Consider the following 26,307-nt stretch of genomic DNA (forward strand, 5'->3'; position numbering starts at 1 on the left):
ACTAGCCTACCTGATTAAATAAAGGTGAAAAAAACTGTGGACAGTATATGGGTGATATACTGTTAATGAGCCTAGCTGTGGACAGTATATGGGTGTATATCCGTGTATATCCCCCCTCAAGCTGATACCACGACAGCCCTAAAGGAACTTCAATGGACTTCACTGGACTATGCAAACTGGAAACCATATATCCTGAGACTGCATGTATTGTAGCTGTGGATTTTAACAAAGCAAATTTGAGAATAAGGCTACCTAAATTCTACCAGCATATTGATTCTAGTATTCGTGTGGGCAAGACACTGGATCACTGCTACTCTAACTTCCGTGATGCATACAATGCCCTCCCCCGCCCTCACTTCTGCAAATCCGACCACGACTCCATTTTCCTACTACCGTCCTGTAGGCAGAAACTCAAACAGGATGTGCCCGTGACAATAACTATTCAACGCTGGTCTGACCAATCGGAATCCACACTCCAAGATTGTTTTGATCACGCGGATTGAGAAATGTTCCGGGAAGCCTCAGAGAATAATATTTATTTATACACTGATTCAGTGAGTGATTTTATAAGGAAGTGTAGTTGTACCCACTGTGACAATTAAAACCTACCCTCACCAGAAACCGTGGATAGAAGGCGGCATTCACGCAAAACTGAAAGCACGAACCACCGCATTTAACCCTGGAAAGATGACTGGGAATATGGACGAATATAAACAGTGTAGTTATTCCCTCCGCAAGGCAATCAAACAAGCGAAATGTCGGTATAGGGACAAAGTGGAGACCCAATTCAACATCTCAGACATGAGACGTATGTGGCAGGGTCTACAGGCAATCACGGACTACAAAAAAAAAACTGTCACGTCACGGACACTGACGTCTTGCTTCCAGACAAGCTAAACACCTTCTTTGCCTACTTTGAGGATAATACAATGCCACCGACGCGACTCGCTACCCCCTCTCCTTATCCGTGGCCAGCGTGAGTGAGACGTTTAAACGTGTTAACCCTCGCAAGGATGCCGGCCCATGACAGCATCCCTAGCCGTGTCCTCAGAGCAGGCGCAGACCGGCTGGCTGCTGTGTTTACAGACATATTCAAACTCTCCCTATCCCAATCTGCTGTCCCCACATGCTTCAAGATGGCCACCATTGTCCCAATACCCAAGAAGGAAAGATAACTGAACTAAATAACTATTGCCCCTTAGCACTCACTTCTGTCATCATGAAGTGCTTTGAGAGACTAGTCAAGGATCATATCAACTCCACCTTACCTGCCATCCTAGACCCACTTCAATTTGCACACCACCCCAATAGGTCCACAGATGATGCAATCACCATCACACTGCACACTACCCTATCCCATCTGGACAAGATGAATACCTATGTAAGAATGCTGTTCATCGACCACAGCTCAGCATTTAACACCATAGTACCATCCAAGCTCATCATTAAGCTTGAGGCCCTGGGTCTCAACCCCGCCCTTTGCAATTGGGTCCTGGAATTTCTGACTGGCCGCCCCCAGATGGTGAAGGTAGGAAACAACAAATCCACATCGCTGATCTTCAACGCTGGGGCCCCACAAGGGTGCATGCTAAGCCCCCTCCTGTACTCCCTGTTCACCCATGACTGCGTGGCCATGCACGCTTCCAACTCAATCATCAAGTTTGCAGACGACACAACAGTAGTGGGCTTGATTACCAACAATGACGAGACAGCCTACAGGAAGGAGGTGAGGGCACTTGGAATGTGGTGTCAGGAAAACAACCTCTCAATTAACATCAACAAAACAAAGGAGATGATCGTGGACTTCAGGAAACAGCAGAGGTAGCACGCTCACTATCCACATCGACAGGACAGCAGTGGAGAGTGGAAAGTTTTAAGTTCCTCGGCATACACATCACGGACAAAAAAGGCTCTACCCACATAGACAGTCTGGTGAAGAAGGTGCAACAGCACCTCTTCAACTTCAGGAGGCTGAAGAAATTTGTCTTGTCACCTAAAACCCTCACAAAATTGTACAGATGCATAATCGAGAGCATCCTGTCGAGCTGTATCACCGCCTGGTACAGCAACTACACCTCCCACAACTGCAAGGCTCTCCAGAGGGTGGTGCGGTCTGCACAACGCATCACCGGGGGCAAACTACCTGCTCTCCAGGACGCCTAAAGCACCCGATGTCACAGGAAGGCCAAAAAGATCCTCAAGGACAACAACCACCCGAGCCACTGCCTGTTCATACCATCCAGAAGGCGAGGTCAGTACAGGTGAATCAAAGCTGTGACCGAGAGACTGAAAAACAGCCTCTATCTCAAGGCCATCAGACTGTTAAACAGCCATCACTTACACAGAGAGGCTACTGCCTACATACTGACTCGAAATCATTGGCCACTTTATTAAATGGATCACTGGTCACTTTAATAATGTTTACATATCTTACATACTCATCTCATATGTATATACTGTACCATATTTTGCATCTTGCCTCTGCCGCTCGGTCATCACTCATCTATATATTTATATGTACATTTTCTTATTCCATCTCTTTAGATTTGTGTGTATTAGGTGGTTGTTGTGGAATTGTTAGATTACTTGTTAAGTATTACTGCATGGTCGGAACTCGAAGCTACACATGCATTAACATCTGCTAACTATGTGTATTTGACCAATAAAATGTGATTGATTGATTGATTGATATGCTGTTAATATAGCTGATGACAGTATATGGGTGATATGCTGTTAATGTAGCTGTAGACAGTATATGTGTGATAGGCTGTTAATGGCCTAGCTGTAGACAGTATATGGGTGATAGGCTGTTAATGGCCTAGCTGTAGACAGTATATGGGTGATAGGCTGTTAATGGGCCTAGCTGTAGACAGTATATGGGTGATAGGCTGTTAATGGCCTAGCTGTAGACAGTATTTGGGTGATAGGCTGTTAATGGGCCTAGCTGTAGACAGTATATGGGTGATAGGCTGTTAATGGCCTAGCTGTAGACAGTATATGGGTGATAGGCTGTTAATGGGCCTAGCTGTAGACAGTATATGGTCACATCTCTCCCTTTACATTAGCTCAAGCTGAGCTTTCCCTCTGGGTGTCAAATGCCTCTGCTGATGATTGAATATACCTGAATGGCCACAACATAGCTACTGCATGGTGCACTGATCAACAACAACACTGTTAATCCACAACGCATGGTGTCTGAGGTATCATCCAGTAATGGTCTCACATACTGCATGGTGTCTGAGGTATCATCCAGTAATGGTCTCACATACTGCATGGTGTCTGAGGTATCGTCCAATAATGGTCTCACATACTGCATGGTGTCTGAGGTATCGTCCAATAATGGTCTCACATACTGCATGGTGTCTGAGGTATCATCCAATAATGGTCTCACATACTGCATGGTGTCTGAGGTATCATCCAATAATGGTCTCACATACTGCATGGTGTCTGAGGTATCATCCAGTAATGCTCTCACATACTGCATGGTGTCTGAGGTATCGTCCAGTAATGTTCTTGAATTCTGGATTGTGTCAAGGAAAAAAGACTGAGGTGTGTTATTTTTGAGGCGTTGGTAAGATTTGTCCACTTCATCTATGTTCTTCACTCCATATAATATGTGCCATTCTCAGTTCAGTCAAATGTATTTATTTATTTATGTAGTGGCTCTTTTTAAAAAATGATTGTGGGTTTTGTTAAATGCTACTGTTGTTACCAGGCACTGTAGACTACCTGTAGACTACCTTCACAGATAGTTGGATTGACTTTCAACCACTTTGTGTGTCATCAGTGTCCTTACTTTGACCGTTTGCGTTCTGTTTGGATTAGGGTTGTGAAACTACTGTTTATTTAATAAAGTTAATGGAATCTTCTGCAATTTTGGTAATTAACAGGTAATCTATGTCAATCTATGGTAACATTGGTCATTTATACTTGAATAACTTATAAAAAAAAAAATCTCATATTCATTTTTTATATCTGTGTCCATATTGTCCAGTTTCTAGTGAATAGACCATATCGGTCAGGAGAAAACACGTAGAATCAACATTGCCATTATTTTCAATTAACTCTGTAACTCATCCAATTCTGTTGACTTTTTTCACACCAAAACATTTGCAACAAACACATATTGTCATAGTAAAATAAATACAAATGTAAAATATACAGACTATTTCATGTTGAAACCCTCATATTAAACACCAATGGTATTCACTAAGATGATAGTTTATATTTAGGATAATGTTTTACAGCTTTGTCATTCTATTTTTTTATTTTTTATTATTATAATTTTTTTATCATATTTGTAAATGTTTTGTTATTAGAGTTTTTATCTTATTTGATTATTTTATATATTTTACACGTGATAAGGTAAAACGGGCAGAAATAATTAGACATCTGTGATAATCTGAAGTACCCAAAAATGCCAGTAGATGTCATGCAAAAAAATATATATAATCTAACTTGAAAGTTACCAAAATTCTGGTAGTTTACTGGTAAACTTAGAAATGTACCAGTAATATACCCTCCCTTTGCAACCCCAGTTGGGATAATGTTTAGGTTCGGGGGGGGTGGGGTGGGTATTCACGGCTCATTCATCAATCTGCCTGACCTCAGGCCGACCCACTAATCATGTCCTATCGATATCCCATAAAGCCTTGCTGCTTCACGCCTGGCCAATAGCCACACACACACACACACACACACACACACACACACACACACACACACACACACACACACACACACACACACACACACACACACACACACACACACACACACACACACACACACACACAGAGAGAGAGAGAGAGAACTGTAACACACACACACCTGTAACAGTAGCAGTGACTAACGTGTCATGCCTTCCAGCATTGCTCCATGGCTCCTACAGGCTCCTGTATCTTTAGACTCCCCCCTATTAACTGCTTGTAATAGCAAATATTTCTCAGTCTCAAATGTTGTTGAGTCCCAAACGTTGTTGAGTCCCAAACTTTGTTGAGTCCCAAACGTTGTTGAGTCCCAAACGTTGTTGAATCCCAAATGTTGCTGAGTCCCAAACGTTGTTGAGTCCCAAACGTTATTGAGTCCCAAACGTTGCTGAGTCCCAAATGTTGTTGAGTCCCAAACGTTGTTGAGTCCCAAACGTTGTTGAGTCCCAAATGTTGCTGAGTCCCAAATGTTGCTGAGTCCCAAACGTTGTTGAGTCCCAAATGTTGCTGAGTCCCAAACGTTGTTGAGTCCCAAATGTTGTTGAGTCCCAAATGTTGCTGAGTCCCAAACGTTGTTGAGTCCCAAACGTTATTGAGTCCCAAACGTTGTTGAGTCCCAAACGTTGCTGAGTCCACCGCCTCTTAATTCATGCCTGATTATTTCCCAAGCCTAAAAGCACTCAAATATAGCCAGGTACTTTTCAGAGGTTGCAAACTACTCTGCTTTAATATGTAAATGTGATCTACTGTTATGCAGTAAACCCCCCCCCCCCCCCCTCCCCCCGAGACAAGTTTTTCATAGGCCTCATCTAGTTATTTCTATTTACAAAACACCTGCAGTGTCTTAGCATTAAGGCAAACACTGTCAGATAGAATACATTGTATTTTACCGAGCAAAAACTTGTAGATGACCTGGAGCCAGTGGGTTTGGCGACGAATATGTAGCGAGTACCAGCTAATGAGAGCATACATGTCGCAGTGGTGGGTGGTATATTGGTCTTTGGTGACAAAACGGATGGCACTGTGATAGACTGCATCCAGTTTGCTGAGTAGAGTGTTGGAAGCTATTTTGTAAATTTAATCGCCGTAGTCGAGGATCAGAAGGATAGTCAGTTTTACGAGGGTATGTTTGGCAGCGTGAGTGAAGGAGGCTTTGATGCGAAATAGGAAGCCGATTCTAGATTTAATTTTGGATTGGAGAAGCTTAATATGAGTCTGGAAGGAGAGTTTACAGTCTAGCCAGACACCTATGTATTTGTAGTTGTCCACGTATTTGGTTGAAGAGCATGCATGTTGTTTACTAGCATTTAAGAGCAGTTGGAGGCCACGGAATAAGTGTTGTATGGCATTGAAGCTCGTTTGGAGGTTTGTTAACACAGTGTCCAATGAAGGGACAGATGTATACAGAATAGTGTTGTCTGCGTAGAGGTGGATCAAGGAATCACCCACAGCAAGAGTGGCATCATTGATGTATACAGAGAACAGAGTCGGCCCGAGAATTGAACCCTGTGGTACCCCCATAGTGGCCCTCCGATTTGACACGCTGAACTCTATCTGAGAAGTAGTTGGTGAACCAGGTGAGGCAGTCATTTGAGAAACCAAGGCTGTTGAGTCTGGCAATAAGAATGTGGTGATTGACAGTCGAATGCCTTGGCCAGGTCGATGAAGACGGCTGCACAGTACTGTCTTTTATCGATGGCGGTTATGATATCATTTAGTACCTTGAGCGTGGCTGAGGTGCACCCGTGACCAGCTCGGAAACCGGATTGCACAGCCTTGTTCTGAGAATCTGCAATAGACCATCAATTTATCTCTATTCCTGGCTCCATTTAAAAAAATCTTTGCTCGCGCTCTCTCTTTTTCTATACAGTATATCACCCTCAATCTTTAATGCTTTCTTTCTCTCTTCTATATGCTTTCTTTCATTATTTTTACCATCCTCTCTTCTTCTCTCTTCTTCTCTCTCATACTCTCTCGTTCTCTCTCTCCTGTAGACATCGCTAGTTTGATTTCAACTGCTAAATAAGTGAAGTGAAGAAGTCAAAATGGAAGAAAGACGGACAGCAAACAGGCTTTATATTCACTCAAAATAAAAAGATGGATAACATTGTATTTATAATTGCATGTCTCAGTAGATTTCCCTCAGCCATCTTATCTGTAAGTAATTTAAGCAGATATTCTCAACGACAGAATGCTGTACTACTACCGTGGTTCCAAGAATCCCCAGCCTCTGACGCAGTCCCAAATTGCACCTTATTCCCTACATAGTGCACTACGGGCCCCGGTCCAAAGTAGTGCTCTATATACGGAATAGGGTGCCATTTGAGTGGAAGCCTCATTACCAAAGGCTCGGTGACCTTGCTGTGGGTGGGGAGTCTCAGACGGGCCCCATCTCTACAGCTTTAATTAACATTGGCACTGGGAGCCTGATGGAGAGGAGAGTGGAAACACAGGTTGTCCATTTGGCTCTGCCTCCTCCGTGTGTGTGTACTCGCGTGTGCGCATGTGTGTCTGTACGTGTGTGTGTGAGCACGTTAGTGCAAGTGCAGTGTGCCAGAGAGGTCCATTACATTTGAATAGACCTTTTTAAATCTCCTTATGTAAGACAGCACTCCAAGATGTGTGATATCATAGCGCTATTTTAAGGCACTCTACTGTATTTATCAAAATACTAACCCATTTTGTAAGCTGTATTTGAGATCATTTCACATGATGGCTTTCTCACCAAACCCTCTGCACCATTGGTAGCTTGGTGGTTCAGATTAATTTGGAGACAGAAGGGCTACCTTGACTTGTTAGCTCCAATCAAGCAATATATGTTCTCTAGTGACCTACATGTATACCCACATGCGTCATTGACCTAAATCTAAAATGGAGAATTGACCTGGGGTCCTAGCGTCACACCTCTGTGCATGACCCATGTGAAAAAGAACAATAGCCAACAATTTGTTTCAAAAATCATGCTGCCGGGATGATTAATACCATGGGCTCTCAGGGTGGAAATTAAATGAACCCATAGAGCTATGAACTCAATTTCTTTATTATTTGTACTTCTAGTAGTATTACGGTTGTTGTAATAGTAGTTGTAGTAGTAGTATTAGTCATAGTAGTAGTAATTTTACAGCACCCAATATCATTCTGTGGTTTTATTTGACCATGGGGAGAACTACTGTACCTACAGTACTACGTTATTACCCTTATGCAGGTTCCAATTGAGCCCTTACAGTATCATATCTGATTTTCTTGTAGTTTAATCAAGGTATATCATTACAACTCCATGTCTCCTGACCCCCTTCCCCCCACCCCCCTTTCTCCCTGGGCTGTCACAGGAGGCTTCAACCCAATCTCCCTGTTTGGGCTACAAATCACTGGCTCACATTGGACACCCGTTGGAGCTTCTCCCGGTGTGGGTGTAGCAAACAGCCGTAGCTAAATGCAGATTAAAACTACAGTGGAAAGACCCAGTAAAGTCCTTTAAGACTTTGGGGGATTTTGGATTTAGCACTGGTACTGAAATAAAGGGTTTCTTCTCTCCTTAATTGACGGTTGTAATCCGTGTGTTGTTCCAGGGTCCTCCCGGATCGTTTGGGAAACAATGGGGCGCCCAAATTAAATGGGTTCTAGAGGGGAGAATAGTGTGGCATGGTCGAGATGGAGGTTTGTTGGAGGATTGCTGAGGGTTGTTGGGAAGTGTTTGACTCACATTGACTCAATGTATGTATTGTATCAGTCTCCAGTTACAAGGTTTACTTTAAGGAGTACAAGGTATAATGTATTCTGAGCATTGTGAAAATAATTAACATGAAAGCTAGCTTAATCAAATGCATTAAGCAAAAGTTTTCCCAAAAATGATCTACTCACTGTAAGTACTGTTTGACATCAATATGAGAACCTGTCTGTTTGAAAATAGGGAAAACATTATTCTTGATTGGTTTCGACTGGCTTTTAAAGATCACACTTAGCCCCTGAGTGGTTGGCTTCTCTAATATTAAACATGCTTCCAAGCAATGTGCATACATTTCACACACACACACACACACACACACACTCTTAGCCTCAATCAGAATGATAATATCCTCCTTTTGATCACTATCAGTGTGTCTGATTAATCTCTCTCTGCTCAGTAATTAACCCTGTGTTGATTCAAATCAGTTATTCATTTTATTAGAGATTGAAATTGGAGTGTTAGTAAATTGGTGAATTAGTGAATTGAAACTGTTAGCTATCTTAACATGCTAATGGAACACAGTTATCTTCTCTCAGCTAGCTAGCTAGATATGCTAATTAAACAGAGTTATCTTCTCTCAACCAGAACCTGCCGCTTCTCTCCGTGCTAATGTAACGGAGGCAACCATTGTGGCAGGACTTAGCAAATGTAACAAAGTTGTCTTCTCTAAACATGCTAATGTAACAGAGTTAACTTTTCTCAACTAACATGCTAATGTTCCAGAGTTAGCTTATCACATCTAGCTATATGTTATCTATATGTTAGCATTAGCTAAGCATAAATAAACACTTTTTTCAATGGGGGGCAGCTTTTGACATTTTTAATTTAACTAGGCAAATTCTTATTTACAATGACTAGGAACAGTGGGTTAACTGCCTTGTTCAGGGGCAGAACAACAGATTTTTACCTTGTCAGCTCAGGGATTCGATCCATCAACCTTTCAGTTACTGGCCCAATGCTCTAACCACTAGGCTACCTGCCGCCCCAACATGCTAACATGCTAATGTTCCAGAGTTAACTTCTCACATCTAGCTAAACATGCTAATGTAAGAGTTAACTTCTCACATCTAGCTAAACATGCTAATGTAACAGAGTTAACTTCTCACAGCGGCAACCATTCCGGATGTGGCAGGACTTAACAGACAACATTTTCAATAAATGTTAATCAAATACAACCACCAACTGTTTGCTCATTACTGTTGATATAAGATGGCAACTCAGCGCATGTGCCAATTGAATCTCAACAAGGAAACAGTCGGTGGTGTTTATTGAAAAAGTATGGATTTCAGCAAACAAAGAAAGGCACGCAACTACAGATAACAAACATCGGTACAATCGATGTAGTCTGAGCCAGATTCCACAAAGCCTGGTTTCAGCTCCATGCCGTTGGTGAAGTTCATCATAAACTTGGTATAGTATAGTCCGCAAGGCAAGACTAAGCTAAATGTCTGCAAAGGTAACATTCTAAGTCTCCCATTCAACGTTAGCTTCCTGTGATATGACTGGTAACACTTAACTGTCGCCCCCCTTTATGTATGGTTTCACAAAGCCTTTATAACAGCTACACAATACATACTTTGTCAAACTGTAAGGTGCCAATTTTACCAGAACTTATCCATATTCTAGTTTTAACTTTGCCAAGAAGTCTTTGTCAAGATCATGCAGTTATTCCAGTCTTTGTCATTCTATTTTCGTGTTCGCTCGCTGTACACACCTGCAAGTCACGATCGGGAGGCAGAAATTAATTACACTGATTTTCCCTCAGAGATAATGAGCGTCTATTGTTGGGAAGGTGGTAGAGACTGAGAGAGAGAGTTTATTTGTATGGAAATTAAAGGTATGTGTGTGTTTGGGTCTGTTTGAAGGAGGGAGGGTTGGAAGGAGAGAGAAAGAGAGATCTGAGGTCAGTCCATTGATCCATCACTCGGTAATCGTATCATGCTCTCTCTCAGTAATCGAGTGTTCTCTCAAATGACAGATTCTTTGAATTCTATAGATCCCTAGAATGTTTTCAATGGACCCAGAGATTGATGACTGGAAATGACATTTGTTGACTTAGCTTTGTGGCTTTGAATCAGATCCTTCACATTGTCCACTGACTGTGTATGGAGCATTGTCTTTAGATGTCCCCGGTCACACGATGCCAGTATGTGCCTACTGTAGTCAGTGACAGTGTGATCATAAGATTAGATTGGTGTGCGGTGCTGAAGCTTGGGAGTGTTACATAACAAGTACCGTCCAAATGACTAGTCTCTATCTCTCTATCTCTCTCTCTACCTCTCTATCTCTCTATCTCTATCTCTCTCTCTCTATCTCTCTATCTCTCTATCTCTCTCTTTCTCTATCTCTCTCTCTCTCTCTCTCTCTCTCTCTCTCTCTGTCTCACCAGACGACCTATCACATCCACAGTAGTGTATGGATAGACACTGTAGGAGATACTGTTAGCCCACAGTTGGTCAAAAGGAAAACACATTGAAATGTGTGAAAATGTTGGACATTCTATAGCAGTAAATGTCTGCGTGTTCACCCAAGGTGTTCAGAGCTAATGTATGTGCTTGGTAGTTGCTACAACAACAAAAAATAGTCCTTGCTGTTTCAAATCTTGAAAGCAGTAATGTTCAGAAAAAGTTCATCTCTTTTAAAGTTAATCTCTTTTTTGGGACCCTGAATTGGTTTAAACCTGTTTATGGTGTAATTTTTCATGTTTGAGGTTCAGCACATTTTTATCTAATTTTCTAGGAAAATAAAATGATTGAAAACAGAACCAATCAGAATCCAAGGAACGCTTGAGCTCAGAGTGAATACACACGCATCTCATGAATACACACGCACACATATTTGCGTATACACACTTGTGCACACATACACACATTCAGTTAAGGTCATCCATCACAGCTTTCACTCCCACCAAACGTTTACAGCTCCTGTTATTATGGGCACTCTGAAGCTGTGACCTTGCCTGATGTTTCCACAGACCTATCAGACTGTTGATTTACTCACACCTACAGACTGGACTGACTCCCAGGGTCCGTGTGTGTGTGTATATATGTCCCGCACGTGTGCGTGTGTGTGTGTGTATGTGTGTATGTGTGTGTGTGTGTGTGTGTGTGTGTGTGTGTGTCCATCGAAGGCCTCTGTCTAAAGCTTCAGATCTCCAGGCTTGAACTCCTATTAGCAGAACACCAGGATCAGTTAGAATTCAGCCAGCGTTTACTGGTCAGATATTTAACATTCTATGTCTGTCCTATTCTTTCCAGCTCTCCTTTGCGGCAACAACTCCTGTTCTGGCCGACAAGAAGAAGTACCCAAACTTTTTTCGGACGGTTCCGTCAGACAACGCGGTGAACCCAGCAGTGGTCAAGTTTCTCAACTTCTACAACTGGAGCCGCGTGGGGACCCTCACACAGGACGTTCAGAGGTTCTCAGAGGTGAGGGAGGATATTATGATTTTATTGGAAATTATATGATATATCATGGAGATATCGTGATATTACAATATGTCTTGGAAATATCGTGATATTACGATATATCATGGAGATATCGTGATATTATGATATATCATGGAGTTATCGTGATATTATGATATATCATGGAGATATCGTGATATTATGATATATCATGGAGTTATCGTGATATTATGATATATCGTGGACAGACCTGGGTTTTTTTGTGTGTATTTGAGTATTTTCAAATGCACAGCCCAAAACAAGTACCCTTATTTGAATATTGGATTGGTTATTTGTAAAAACAAAAAACAAATAGTCAACCAAATTGTATTTGAAAGTATTTTCAAAAACTTATTTCAAATACTATTTTCAAATGCTTGGGATAAATGTATTTGATCAAGTGTATTTCCAGATGCATTCCAATATTCAACTACTTGTTTTTTCAAATAAAGGTTATCTGAATAGTTTTTTGAAATGTATTGAAAAGTAATTTAAATACCTGAAAGAGTATTTAATCCCAGGTCTGATCATGGAGATATCAGTATATTGCGAAATATCGTGGAGATATTGTAATGTCATGCTATATTGTGATATTATAAGATATATTGTGGAAAAATGAAAGGTAGGATTGTGATGATAGTGGTTACTTCTAATGCAATTTTAACATACACACAGAGAGTAACTTCTGTTTTATGACTTACTGAGGACGTTACTGTTTATATATTCCCTGTAATGTTAGTACACAGCTGGTGCATCCTTTTAAGTCCTTCTAAAAATACATTACATTTTTGAAAGTGGCATTTTAACATCATCTCTCAACACAAATGACTTCCTTTCCCAGTTTGTGGTAAAGTCCTTCTGGGAAACATGACTTACATTATCCCATCTGACTCACCATGCATGGTCACTGTATGCAGGCTTCAGGCACCCACACCCATTACACAGAACTGGTACACACATCAATACCCATTACATAGAAATGGTACACACATCAATAACATTACACATAACGGGTACACACATCAATACCCATTACACAGAACTGATACACACATCAATACCCATTACACAGAACTGGTACACACATCAATACCCATTACACAGAACTGATACACACATCAATACCCATCACACAGAACTGATACACACATCAATTTTTTTATTTTTCATTATTTTTATTTCACCTTTATTTAACCCGGTAGGCTAGTTTAGAACAAGTTCTCATTTGCAACTGCGACCTGGCCAATACAAAGCAAAGCAGTTCGACACATACAACAACACAGAGTTACACATGGAATAAACAAAACATACAGTCAATAATACAGTAGAAAAAGGAATAAAAAATTATATATACAGTGAGTGCAAATGAGGTAAGATCAGGGAGTTAAGGCAATAAATAGGCCATGATGGTGAAGTAATTACAATATAGCAATTTAACAATGGAATGGTAGGATGTACAGAAGATGAATGTGCAAGTAGAGATACTGGGGTGCAAAGGAGCAAGATAAATAAATAAATACAGTATGGGGATGAGGTAGATTGTATGGGCTGTTTACAGATGTACAGGTGCAGTGGTCTGATCAATACCCATTACACAGAACTGGTACACACATCAATACCCATCACACAGAACTGGTACACACATCAATACCCATCACACAGAACTGGTACACACATCAATACCCATCACACAGAACTGCTGTGATAGTCCATTGAGAAACTGTTATCTCCAGGGCAATGTTGAGGCATGTATGGTGGTTAGGGTTAGCTAACATAGTGGTTTGGATGCACTGTTTCTGTGGTCTACTGACATTTCTCAATGGATGAGTGTGTTTGAGAACTAGTAGGGTTTCACTACCACTGAATAAATGTATGTAATTCCACACCAGCTTCATTTCCTATGGAGCTGGGGTATTTCATATCTAGTCTATTCACCGAAACAAAAAGCATTGGGCTTCTTTCCCCGACTTGTCATACCTCTAGATAGGAATTTAAACGTGTGTGAAAACAGCACATCACCATAACAGCACCAACACCCCAGCGTGCCACAAAACCCTGTTTGTGTATTAAAGTGGTATCTGGAGATATCAAAGTGTGCATTTGGAAATCTATCACTTGTGACTGGAGAGCGTGGCGTTGTCAGGCGTTGTCAGGCTAGTTGAAAACAATCTGGTGTTGAGGGATAAGAAGACACGCTGTAAATCTGTGGAAGAGTAAAATCCCTTTATCTGCCACCTCCTGATGCTGCCATTGGGCTTAGAACAGGGAGAAAAACGGAAAGGCGTCCTGATTTAATCAACCTGTGATACCATTTGTCCTTAATCCTGATATACAAATATATGCAAGAATGAAAACGCCATTTTCTCCTATTTCTTCCTTTCTCCACTCAGATTGCTACGTTGGATCTAGCAGTGGCCACATTTTTTTTTTAGATAAATGATAAAAGGATTTAGGATGGATTGAAATGAATACATTTTACCATAAAATATAAAATAAATGAATTTGTTCTGCGTTTGATTGTATTTAAATGGTCCAATTGTTCCGAAAAAACCTGTGCATAAGATTCTCTGATAATTGACGGCTGTGTTTCATAGCTTTATCCAATTGTGATTTCATATATTTTCCAGTTTTCTATACTGAGCTACTATCCAACCCATTTTCAGGAACTGACAGTACTGTAGGTCTGTTTTTTTTCAGTAAATCAATAAATCTATACAATCTATACTATCTGACAAATGATGTGAGTATTTCATGGTTTTAGCTTCCCAGGATTTCTCCCCGTCTGTCCTGTCCCCACTGTTGCTATCTGACACCTTTCAGGAACCTACCAGGTTTTTCCCTTGTACTGTCTACCAATACATGGATTAAGGTCTGGTTTGAATCACACTCCACCAGATTAAGCCTCAATCACATTTTTGCTGTTAGAGATTAGATGACAAGAGATGTGTGTGTGTGTGTGTGTGTGTGTGTGTGTGTGTGTGTGTGTGTGTGTGTGTGTGTGTGTGTGTGTATGATCACCTCAACCACCTCAACCTCTCTGCGTTCTCTACCATCGTAGATCCTAAGGTGATGTCTTATAGCTCTGCCAGGTCAGTATGATGTGATCCTTGACCACTAAGGACCCCACAGATCCAGGCCTCCAGACAGACTATAAGGAATATGGTGTAGTTGCCCTTAAATGCGGATAATTTCCTCCACTAATGATTAAGTGGCCCCTGATCTGTACATAGGGGCAACTTCACCCTACATCACTGTAACCTGTAAGATCAGAGTCATCACATGCTATGGATAGCCCTATCTATAGCTGATGTGTGGACTGAGATGCTGCTCTCCACCCTTCTCCTCCCTTCCTCTCCTCTCCTCCCCTCTCCTTCCCTCCTCTCCTCCCCTTCTCTCCTCTCCTCCCCTCCCCTCCTCCCTCTCCTCCCCTGCTCAACTCTCCCCCCTTCCCTTCACTCCTCTCTTCTCATCTCCTCCTCTCCCCCTTCTCTCCTCTCCTCCTTTCCTCTCCCCATCATCACTCTCTCTGATCAACACCCCTTAATGAGAAAGGTAGCCGTGATCACATTACGTAAAATAACGACTGTGATCACATTAGGTAAAATAACGACTGTGATCACATTAGGTAAAATAACGACTGTGATCACATTACATAAAATAACGACTGTGATCACATTAGGTAAAATAACGACTGTGATCACATTACATAAAATAATGACTGTGATCACATTACATAAAATAATGACTGTGATCACATTACATAAAATAACGACTGTGATCACATTAGGTAAAATAACGACTGTGATCACATTACATAAAATAATGACTGTGATCACATTACATAAAATAACGACTGTGATCACATTACATAAAATAATGACTGTGATCACATTACATAAAATAAGGACTGTAATTACATTACATAAAATAACGACTGTGATCACATTACATAAAATAATGACTGTGATCACATTACATAAAATAACGACTGTGATCACATTACATAAAATAATGACTGTGATCACATTACATAAAATAAGGACTGTAATTACATTACATAAAATAATGACTGTGATCACATTACATAAAATAATGACTGTGATCACATTACATAAAATAACGACTGTGATCACATTACATAAAATAATGACTGTGATCACATTACATAAAATAAGGACTGTAATTACATTACATAAAATAACGACTGTGATCACATTAGGTAAAATAACGACTGTGATCACATTAGGTAAAATAACGACTGTGATCACATTACATAAAATAAGGACTGTGATCACATTACATAAAATAACGACTGTGATCACATTACATAAAATAAGGACTGTAATTACATTACATAAAATAAGGACTGTAATTACATTACATAAAATAAGGACTGTGATCACATTACATAAAATGACGACTGTGATCACATTACATAAAATAAGGACTGTAATTACATTACATAAAATAAGGACTGTAATTACATTACATAAAATAACGACTGTGATCACATTACATAAAATAATGACTGTGATCACATTACATAAAATAACGACTGTGATCACATTACATAAAATAAGGACTGTGATCACATTAGGTAAAATAATGACTGTGATCACATTAGGTAAAATAACGACTGTGATCACATTACATAAAATAACGACTGTGATCACATTACATAAAATAAGGACTGTAATTACATTACATAAAATAACGACTGTGATCACATTACATAAAATAACGACTGTGATCACATTAGGTAAAATAATGACTGTGATCACATTACATAAAATAACGACTGTGATCACATTACGTAAAATAACGACTGTGATCACATTACATAAAATAAGGACTGTAATTACATTACATAAAATAAGGACTGTGATCACATTACATAAAATAACGACTGTGATCACATTAGGTAAAATAATGACTGTGATCACATTAGGTAAAATAACGACTGTGATCACATTACATAAAATAAGGACTGTGATCACATTAGGTAAAATAATGACTGTGATCACATTAGGTAAAATAACGACTGTGATCACATTACATAAAATAAGGACTGTGATCACATTACATAAAATAACGACTGTGATCACATTACATAAAATAACGACTGTGATCACATTACATAAAATAACGACTGTGATCACATTACATAAAATAACGACTGTGATCACATTAGGTAAAATAATGACTGTGATCACATTAGGTAAAATAACGACTGTGATCACATTACATAAAATAACGACTGTGATCACATTAGGTAAAATAACGACTGTGATCACATTAGGTAAAATAACGACTGTGATCACATTAGGTAAAATGACGACTGTGATCACATTAGGTAAAATAACGACTGTGATCACATTAGGTAAAATAATGACTGTGATCACATTAGGTAAAATAATGACTGTGATCACATTAGGTAAAATAACGACTGTGATCACATTACATAAAATGACGACTGGGATCACATTAGGTAAAATAATGACTGTGATCACATTACATAAAATAATGACTGTGATCACATTAGGTAAAATAACGACTGTGATCACATTACATAAAATGACGACTGTGATCACATTAGGTAAAATAACGACTGTGATCACATTAGGTAAAATAACGACTGTGATCACATTACATAAAATAAGGACTGTGATCACATTAGGTAAAATAATGACTGTGATCACATTAGGTAAAATAACGACTGTGATCACATTACATAAAATAACGACTGTGATCACATTAGGTAAAATAACGACTGTGATCACATTAGGTAAAATAATGACTGTGATCACATTAGGTAAAATAATGACTGTGATCACATTAGGTAAAATAACGAGAATAGAAGGGGAACATGAAGACTCTACTCTCCCCTTCTGTCCTCTCCTCTCATCTCCTCCCCTTCTTTCCTCCCCTCTCCTTCTCTCCTCCCCTTCTCTCCTCTCCTTCTCTCCTCCCCTCCCCTTCTCTCCTTGCTTCTCCTCCCCTTCTCTCCTTTCTTCCCTATCTCAAAAACCCAAAATATACAAAAAATAATATAAGTGGGTACAAAATCCGTTGCACACCGACACATGACTTGTACATAAAACATACAATAAAACAATCTCTGACCAGGACATGAGGGGAAACACGACTGTGATCACATTTTTAAACCTTACAATGTCATCATTACCTTATTAAGAAATCTTAGAAAATTACTGTGACTTTGAAAATTACTTAGAAAATGACTTTGTAAATGATTTTGAAAATGACTTTGAAAATGACTTTGAAAATGACTTAAGAGTCTTAAAATATTTACCACGTATAATAATGTGATGGTTCTTGGAAGTGTTCATGTTGCCATAGATATTCATGTAGTTTTGTGTTATGGCTATCTATTATTATGCTGTAATGTCCATTTGGGATCTAGACCAGTAAGCCACTTAATCATTTGTCATCTGCAGCAACGCCAGAACGCAAAGCCAGGCAGCTCAAACTTCTGCCCTGTTTTAGTTAGCATGAGAGTATGACTGGCGTCAGAGGCTAAACCAGGGGATTTACCTCGCAATATGACGCACGAGCTGGCACACACGCACACACACACAGACACAAACACCCACACGCACACACAAACACACAGACACACGGACAGACACAAACACACACACACACACAGACACAAACACACACACACACACACACACACACACACACACACACACACACACACACACGGCTCTATCACTATCTGGAATTTCAAACTGAAAGATAGCAGTCATCCTCATTTGGTGTTGGGGCTGTGAATGTGTACCTTAGAGGTTATGTGTGTGTGTGTACATGAGAGTTTATGTGTGAATGTGTGCACACGTGTGTGTGTGTGTGTGTGTGTGTGTGTGTGTGTGTGTGTGCTGAAATGAGCCTAATCCTGGTCTTTAGTCTGACCTGACCCTGGTATTTAGCCTGGTCTTTAGCCTGGCCTGATCCTGGTCTTTATCCTGACCCGATCCTGGTCTTTAGCCTGACCCGATCCTGGTCTTTAGCCTGACCCGATCCTGGTCTTTAGTCTGACCTGATCCTGGTCTTTAGCCTGACCTGACCCTGGTATTTAGTCTGACCTGACCCTGGTCTTTAGCCTGACCCTGGTCTTTAGTCTGACCTGACCCTGGTCTTTAGCCTGATCCTGGTCTTTAGTCTGACCTGATCCTGGTCTTTAGCCTGACCCGATCCTGGTATTTAGTCTGACCTGACCCTGGTCTTTAGTCTGACCTGACCCTGGTATTTAGTCTGACCCGATCCTGGTCTTTAGCCTGACCTGACCCTGGTCTTTAGTCTGACCTGACCCTGGTCTTTAGCCTGATCCTGGTCTTTAGTCTGACCTGATCCTGGTCTTTAGTCTGACCTGACCCTGGTATTTAGTCTGACCTACCCCCTCAGCATATCGATTGCGCAACCAGGGGTGGAAAGACCTTGGATCATTGTTACTCTAACTTCCGTGACGCATATAAGGCCCTGCCCCGCCCCCCTTTCGGAAAAGCTGACCACGACTCCATTTTGTTGATCCCTGCCTACAGACAGAAACTAAAACAAGAGGCTCCCACGCTGAGGTCTGTCCAACGCTGGTCCGACCAAGCTGACTCCACACTCCAAGACTGCTTCCATCACGTGGACTGGGAGATGTTTCGTATTGCGTCAGATAACAACATTGACGAATACGCTGATTCGGTGTGCGAGTTCATTAGAACGTGCGTTGAAGATGTCGTTCCCATAGCAACGATTAAAACATTCCCTAACCAGAAACCGTGGATTGATGGCAGCATTCGTGTGAAACTGAAAGCGCGAACCACTGCTTTTAATCAGGGCAAGGTGTCTGGTAACATGACCGAATACAAACAGTGCAGCTATTCCCTCCGCAAGGCTATCAAACAAGCTAAGCGCCAGTACAGAGACAAAGTAGAATCTCAATTCAACGGCTCAGACACAAGAGGCATGTGGCAGGGTCTACAGTCAATCACGGACTACAGGAAGAAATCCAGCCCAGTCACGGACCAGGATGTCTTGCTCCCAGGCAGACTAAATCACTTTTTTGCCCGCTTTGAGGACAATACAGTGCCACTGACACGGCCTGCAACGAAAACATGCGGTCTCTCCTTCACTGCAGCCGAGGTGAGTAAGACATTTAAACGTGTTAACCCTCGCAAGGCTGCAGGCCCAGACGGCATCCCCAGCCGCGCCCTCAGAGCATGCGCAGACCAGCTGGCAGGTGTGTTTACGGACATATTCAATCAATCCCTATACCAGTCTGCTGTTCCCGCATGCTTCAAGAGGGCCACCATTGTTCCTGTTCCCAAGAAAGCTAAGGTAACTGAGCTAAACGACTACCGCCCCGTAGCACTCACATCCATCATCATGAAGTGCTTTGAGAGACTAGTCAAGGACCATATCACCTCCACCCTACCTGACACCCTAGACCCACTCCAATTTGCTTACCGCCCAAATAGGTCCACAGACGATGCAATCTCAACCACACTGCACACTGCCCTAACCCATCTGGACAAGAGGAATACCTATGTGAGAATGCTTTTCATCGACTACAGCTCGGCATTCAACACCATAGTACCCTCCAAGCTCGTCATCAAGCTCGAGACCCTGGGTCTCGACCCCGCCCTGTGCAACTGGGTACTGGACTTCCTGACGGGCCGCCCCCAGGTGGTGAGGGTAGGCAACAACATCTCCTCCCCGCTGATCCTCAACACTGGGGCCCCACAAGGGTGCGTTCTGAGCCCTCTCCTGTACTCCCTGTTCACCCACGACTGCGTGGCCACGCACGCCTCCAACTCAATCATCAAGTTTGCGGACGACACAACAGTGGTAGGCTTGATTACCAACAACGACGAGACGGCCTACAGGGAGGAGGTGAGGGCCCTCGGAGTGTGGTGTCAGGAAAATAACCTCACACTCAACGTCAACAAAACTAAGGAGATGATTGTGGACTTCAGGAAACAGCAGAGGGAACACCCCCCTATCCACATCGATGGAACAGTAGTGGAGAGGGTAGCAAGTTTTAAGTTCCTCGGCATACACATCACAGACAAACTGAATTGGTCCACTCACACAGACAGCATCGTGAAGAAGGCGCAGCAGCGCCTCTTCAACCTCAGGAGGCTGAAGAAATTCGGCTTGTCACCAAAAGCACTCACAAACTTCTACAGATGCACAATCGAGAGCATCCTGGCGGGCTGTATCACCGCCTGGTATGGCAACTGCACCGCCCTCAACCGTAAGGCTCTCCAGAGGGTAGTGAGGTCTGCACAACGCATCACCGGGGGCAAACTACCTGCCCTCCAGGACACCTACACCACCCGATGTCACAGGAAGGCCATAAAGATCATCAAGGACATCAACCACCCGAGCCACTGCCTGTTCACCCCGCTATCATCCAGAAGGCGAGGTCAGTACAGGTGCATCAAAGCTGGGACCGAGAGACTGAAAAACAGCTTCTATCTCAAGGCCATCAGACTGTTAGACAGCCACCACTAACACTGAGTGGCTGCTGCCAACACACTGACACTGACTCAACTCCAGCCACTTTAATAATGGGAATTGATGGGAAATGATGTAAATATATCACTAGCCACTTTAAACAATGCTACCTTATATAATGTTACTTACCCTACATTATTCATCTCATATGCATACGTATATACTGTACTCTATATCATCGACTGTATCCTTACGTAATACATGTATCACTAGCCACTTTAAACTATGCCACTTTGTTTACATACTCATCTCATTTGTACATACTGTACTCGATACCATCTACTGTATCTTGCCTATGCTGCTCTGTACCATCACTCATTCATATATCCTTATGTACATATTCTTTATCCCCTTACACTGTGTACAAGACAGTAGTTTTGGAATTGTTAGTTAGATTACTTGTTATTACTGCATTGTCGGAACTAGAAGCACAAGCATTTCGCTACACTCGCATTAACATCTGCTAACCATGTGTATGTGACAAATAAAATTTGATTTGATTTTGATTTGGTCTTTAGCCTGACCTGACCCTGGTCTTTAGCCTCATCCTGGTCTTTAGTCTGACCTGACCCTGGTCTTTAGCCTGATCTGATCCTGGTCTTTCATCTGACCTGATCCTGGTTTTTAGTCTGACCTGATCCTGGTCTTTAGTCTGACCTGCCCCTGGTCTTTAGCCTGACCCTGGTCTTTAGCCTGGCCTGATCCTGGTCTTTAGCCTGACCTGACCCTGGTCTTTAGTCTGACCTGATCCTGGTTTTTAGTCTGACCTTATCCTGGTCTTTAGTCTGACCTGACCCTTGTCTTTAGCCTGACCCTGGTCGTTAGTCTGTCCTGACCCTGGTGGTCTTTAGCCTGACCTGATCCTGGTCTTTAGCCTGATCCTGGTCTTTAGACTGACCTGATCCTGGTCTTTAGTCTGGCCTGACCCTGGACTTTGGTCTGGCCTGACCCTGGTCTTTATTCTGACCTGACCCTGGTATTTAGTCTGACCTGATCCTGGTCTTTAGCCTGACCCGATCCTGGTCTTTAGCCTGACCTGATCCTGGTCTTTAGCCTGACCTGACCCTGGTCTTTATCCTGATCCTGGTCTTTAGTCTGCCCTGATCCTGGTCTTTAGTCTGACCTGACCCTGGTATTTAGTCTGACCTACCCCTGGTCTTTAGTCTTGCCTGATCCTGGTCTTTATCCTGACCTGACCCTGGTCTTTAGCCTGATCCTGGTCTTTAGTCTGACCTGACCCTGGTCTTTAGCCTGTTCTGATCCTGGTCTTTCATCTGACCTGATTCTGGTTTTTAGTCTGACCTGATCCTGGTCTTTAGTCTGACCTGCCCCTGGTCTTTAGCCTGACCCTGGTCTTTAGCCTGGCCTGATCCTGGTCTTTAGCCTGACCTGACCCTGGTCTTTATTCTGACCTGATCCTGGTTTTTAGTCTGACCTTATCCTGGTCTTTAGTCTGACCTGACCCTTGTCTTTAGCCTGACCCTGGTCGTTAGTCTGTCCTATCCCTGGTCTTTAGCCTGACCTGATCCTGGTCTTTAGCCTGATCCTGGTCTTTAGACTGACCTGATCCTGGTCTTTAGTCTGGCCTGACCCTGGTCTTTGGTCTGGCCTGACCCTGGTCTTTATTCTGACCTGACCCTGGTATTTAGTCTGACCTGATCCTGGTCTTTAGCCTGACCCTATCCCGGTCTTTAGCCTGACCTGATCCTGGTCTTTAGCCTGACCTGACCCTGGTCTTTAGCCTGATCCTGGTCTTTAGTCTGCCCTGATCCTGGTCTTTAGCTTGATCCTGGTCTTTAGCCTGATCCTGGTCTTTAGCCTGACCTGATCCTGGTCTTTAGTCTTGCCTGATCCTGGTCTTTAGCCTGATCTGATCCTGGTCTTTAGCCTGATCCTGATATTTAGTCTCACCTGACCCTGGTCTTTAGCCTGATCCTGGTCTTTAGTCTGTCCTGACCCTGGTCTTTAGCCTGATCTTGGTCTTTAGTCTGTCCTGATCCTGGTCTTTAGCCTGATCCTGGTCTTTAGTCTGTCCTGTTCCTGGTCTTTAGCCTGATCCTGGTCTTTAGTCTGCCCTGACCCTGGTCTTTAGTTTGTCTTGATCCTGGTCTTTAGCCTGACCTGTTCTTGGTCTTTAGCCTGGCCTGATCCTGGTCTTTATCCTGACCCGATCCTGGTCTTTAGCCTGATCTGATCCTGGTCTTTAGTCCGACCTGATCCTGGTCTTTAGTCTGACCCGATCCTGGTCTTTAGCCTGACCCGATCCTGGTCTTTAGTCTGACCTGGTCCTGGTCTTTAGCCTGACCTGACCCTGGTATTTAGTCTGACCTGACCCTGGTCTTTAGCCTGACCCTGGTCTTTAGTCTGACCTGACCCTGGTCTTTAGCCTGATCCTGGTCTTTAGTCTGACCTGATCCTGGTCTTTAGCCTGATCTGATCCTGGTATTTAGCCTGATCTGATCCTGGTCTTTCATCTGACCTGATCCTGGTTTTTAGTCTGACCTGATCCTGGTCTTTAGTCTGACCTGCCCCTGGTCTTTAGCCTGACCCTGGTCTTTAGCCTGACCTGATCCTGGTCTTTAGCCTGACCTGACCCTGGTCTTTAGTCTGACCTGATCCTGGTCTTTAGTCTGACCTGCCCCTGGTCTTTAGCCTGACCCTGGTCATTAGTCTGTCCTGACCCATGTCTTTAGCCTGACCTGATCCTGGTCTTTAGCCTGATCCTGGTCTTTAGACTGACCTGATCCTGGTCTTTAGTCTGGCCTGACCCTGGTCTTTGGTCTGGCCTGACCCTGGTCTTTATTCTGACCTGACCCTGGTATTTAGTCTGACCTGATCCTGGTCTTTAGCCTGACCCGATCCCGGTCTTTAGCCTGACCTGATCCTGGTCTTTAGCCTGACCTGACCCTGGTCTTTAGCCTGATCCTGGACTTTAGTCTGCCCTGATTCTGGTCTTTAGCCTGATCCTGGTCTTTAGCCTGATCCTGGTCTTTAGCCTGACCTGATCCTGGTCTTTAGTCTGACCTGATCCTGGTCTTTAGTCTGACCTGCCCCTGGTCTGTAGTCTTGCCTGATCCTGGTCTTTAGCCTGACCTGATCCTGGTCTTTTGCCTGATCCTGATATTTAGTCTCACCTGACCCTGGTCTTTAGCCTGATCCTGGTCTTTAGTCTGTCCTGACCCTGGTCTTTAGCCTAATCTTGGTCTTTAGTCTGTCCTGATCCTGGTCTTTAGCCTGATCCTGGTCTTTAGTCTGTCCTGATCCTGGTCTTTAGCCTGACCCGATCCCGGCCTTTAGCCTGACCTGACCCTGGTCTTTAGCCTGACCTGATCCTGGTCTTTATCCTGACCTGACCCTGGTCTTTAGCCTGGCCTGATCCTGGTCGTTAGTCTGACCTAACCCTGGTCTTTGGCCTGATCCCGGTCTTTAGCCTGACCTGACCCTGGTCTTTAGCCTGATCCTGATCTTTAGTCTCACCTGACCCTGGTCTTTAGCCTGATCCTGGTCTTTAGTCTGTCCTGACCCTGGTCTTTAGCCTGATCTTGGTCTTTAGTCTGTCCTGATCCTGGTCTTTAGCCTGATCCTGGTCTTTAGTCTGTCCTGTTCCTGGTCTTTAGCCTGATCCTGGTCTTTAGTCTGTCCTGATCCTGGTCTTTAGCCTGATCCTGGTCTTTAGTCTGCCCTGATCCTGGTCTTTAGCCTGATCCTGGTCTTTAGTCTGCCCTGACCCTGGTCTTTAGTCTGTCTTGATCCTGGTCTTTAGCCTGACCTGATCTTGGTCTTTAGCCTGGCCTGATCCTGGTCTTTATCCTGACCCATCCTGGTCTTTAGCCTGATCTGATCCTGGTCTTTAGTCTGACCTGATCCTGGTCTTTAGTCTGACCCGATCCTGGTCTTTAGCCTGACCCGATCCTGGTCTTTAGTCTGATCCTGATCTTTAGTCTCACCTGACCCTGGTCTTTAGCCTGATCCTGGTCTTTAGTCTGTCCTGACCCTGGTCTTTAGCCTGATCTTGGTGTTTAGTCTGTCCTGATCCTGGTCTTTAGCCTGATCCTGGTCTTTAGTCTGTCCTGATCCTGGTCTTTAGCCTGATCCTGGTCTTTAGTCTGTCCTGATCCTGGTCTTTAGCCTGACCCGATCCCGGTCTTTAGCCTGACCTGACCCTGGTCTTTAGCCTGACCTGACCCTGGTCTTTAGCCTGATCCTGATATTTAGTCTCACCTGACCCTGGTCTTTAGCCTGATCCTGGTCTTTAGTCTGTCCTGACCCTGGTCTTTAGCCTGATCTTGGTCTTTAGTCTGTCCTGATCCTGGTCTTTAGCCTGATCCTGGTCTTTAGTCTGTCCTGTTCCTGGTCTTTAGCCTGATCCTGGTCTTTAGTCTGCCCTGACCCTGGTCTTTAGTTTGTCTTGATCCTGGTCTTTAGCCTGACCTGTTCTTGGTCTTTAGCCTGGCCTGATCCTGGTCTTTATCCTGACCCGATCCTGGTCTTTAGCCTGATCTGATCCTGGTCTTTAGTCCGACCTGATCCTGGTCTTTAGTCTGACCCGATCCTGGTCTTTAGCCTGACCCGATCCTGGTCTTTAGTCTGACCTGGTCCTGGTCTTTAGCCTGACCTGACCCTGGTATTTAGTCTGACCTGACCCTGGTCTTTAGCCTGACCCTGGTCTTTAGTCTGACCTGACCCTGGTCTTTAGCCTGATCCTGGTCTTTAGTCTGACCTGATCCTGGTCTTTAGCCTGATCTGATCCTGGTATTTAGCCTGATCTGATCCTGGTCTTTCATCTGACCTGATCCTGGTTTTTAGTCTGACCTGATCCTGGTCTTTAGTCTGACCTGCCCCTGGTCTTTAGCCTGACCCTGGTCTTTAGCCTGACCTGATCCTGGTCTTTAGC

At 43.0% G+C, this 26,307-nt stretch overlaps 1 protein-coding gene across 1 annotated transcript in view; it reads left to right on the forward strand.

The window, feature by feature from the left end:
- Window positions 1-26,307, forward strand: part of LOC110496654 (gamma-aminobutyric acid type B receptor subunit 2) — a 445,152-nt gene that overhangs the window by 255,133 nt on the left and 163,712 nt on the right. Inside the window, exon 3 of the mRNA XM_036953439.2 lies at window positions 11,694-11,864. Within this exon, the coding sequence (XP_036809334.2) occupies window positions 11,694-11,864 (171 nt within the window). The remainder of the gene's footprint in view (window positions 1-11,693; window positions 11,865-26,307) is intronic.

The sequence above is a fragment of the Oncorhynchus mykiss genome, chromosome 18 (assembly GCF_057628025.1).
Source record: "Oncorhynchus mykiss isolate SJ-2025 chromosome 18, ASM5762802v1, whole genome shotgun sequence".
Lineage (NCBI taxonomy): Eukaryota > Metazoa > Chordata > Actinopteri > Salmoniformes > Salmonidae > Oncorhynchus > Oncorhynchus mykiss.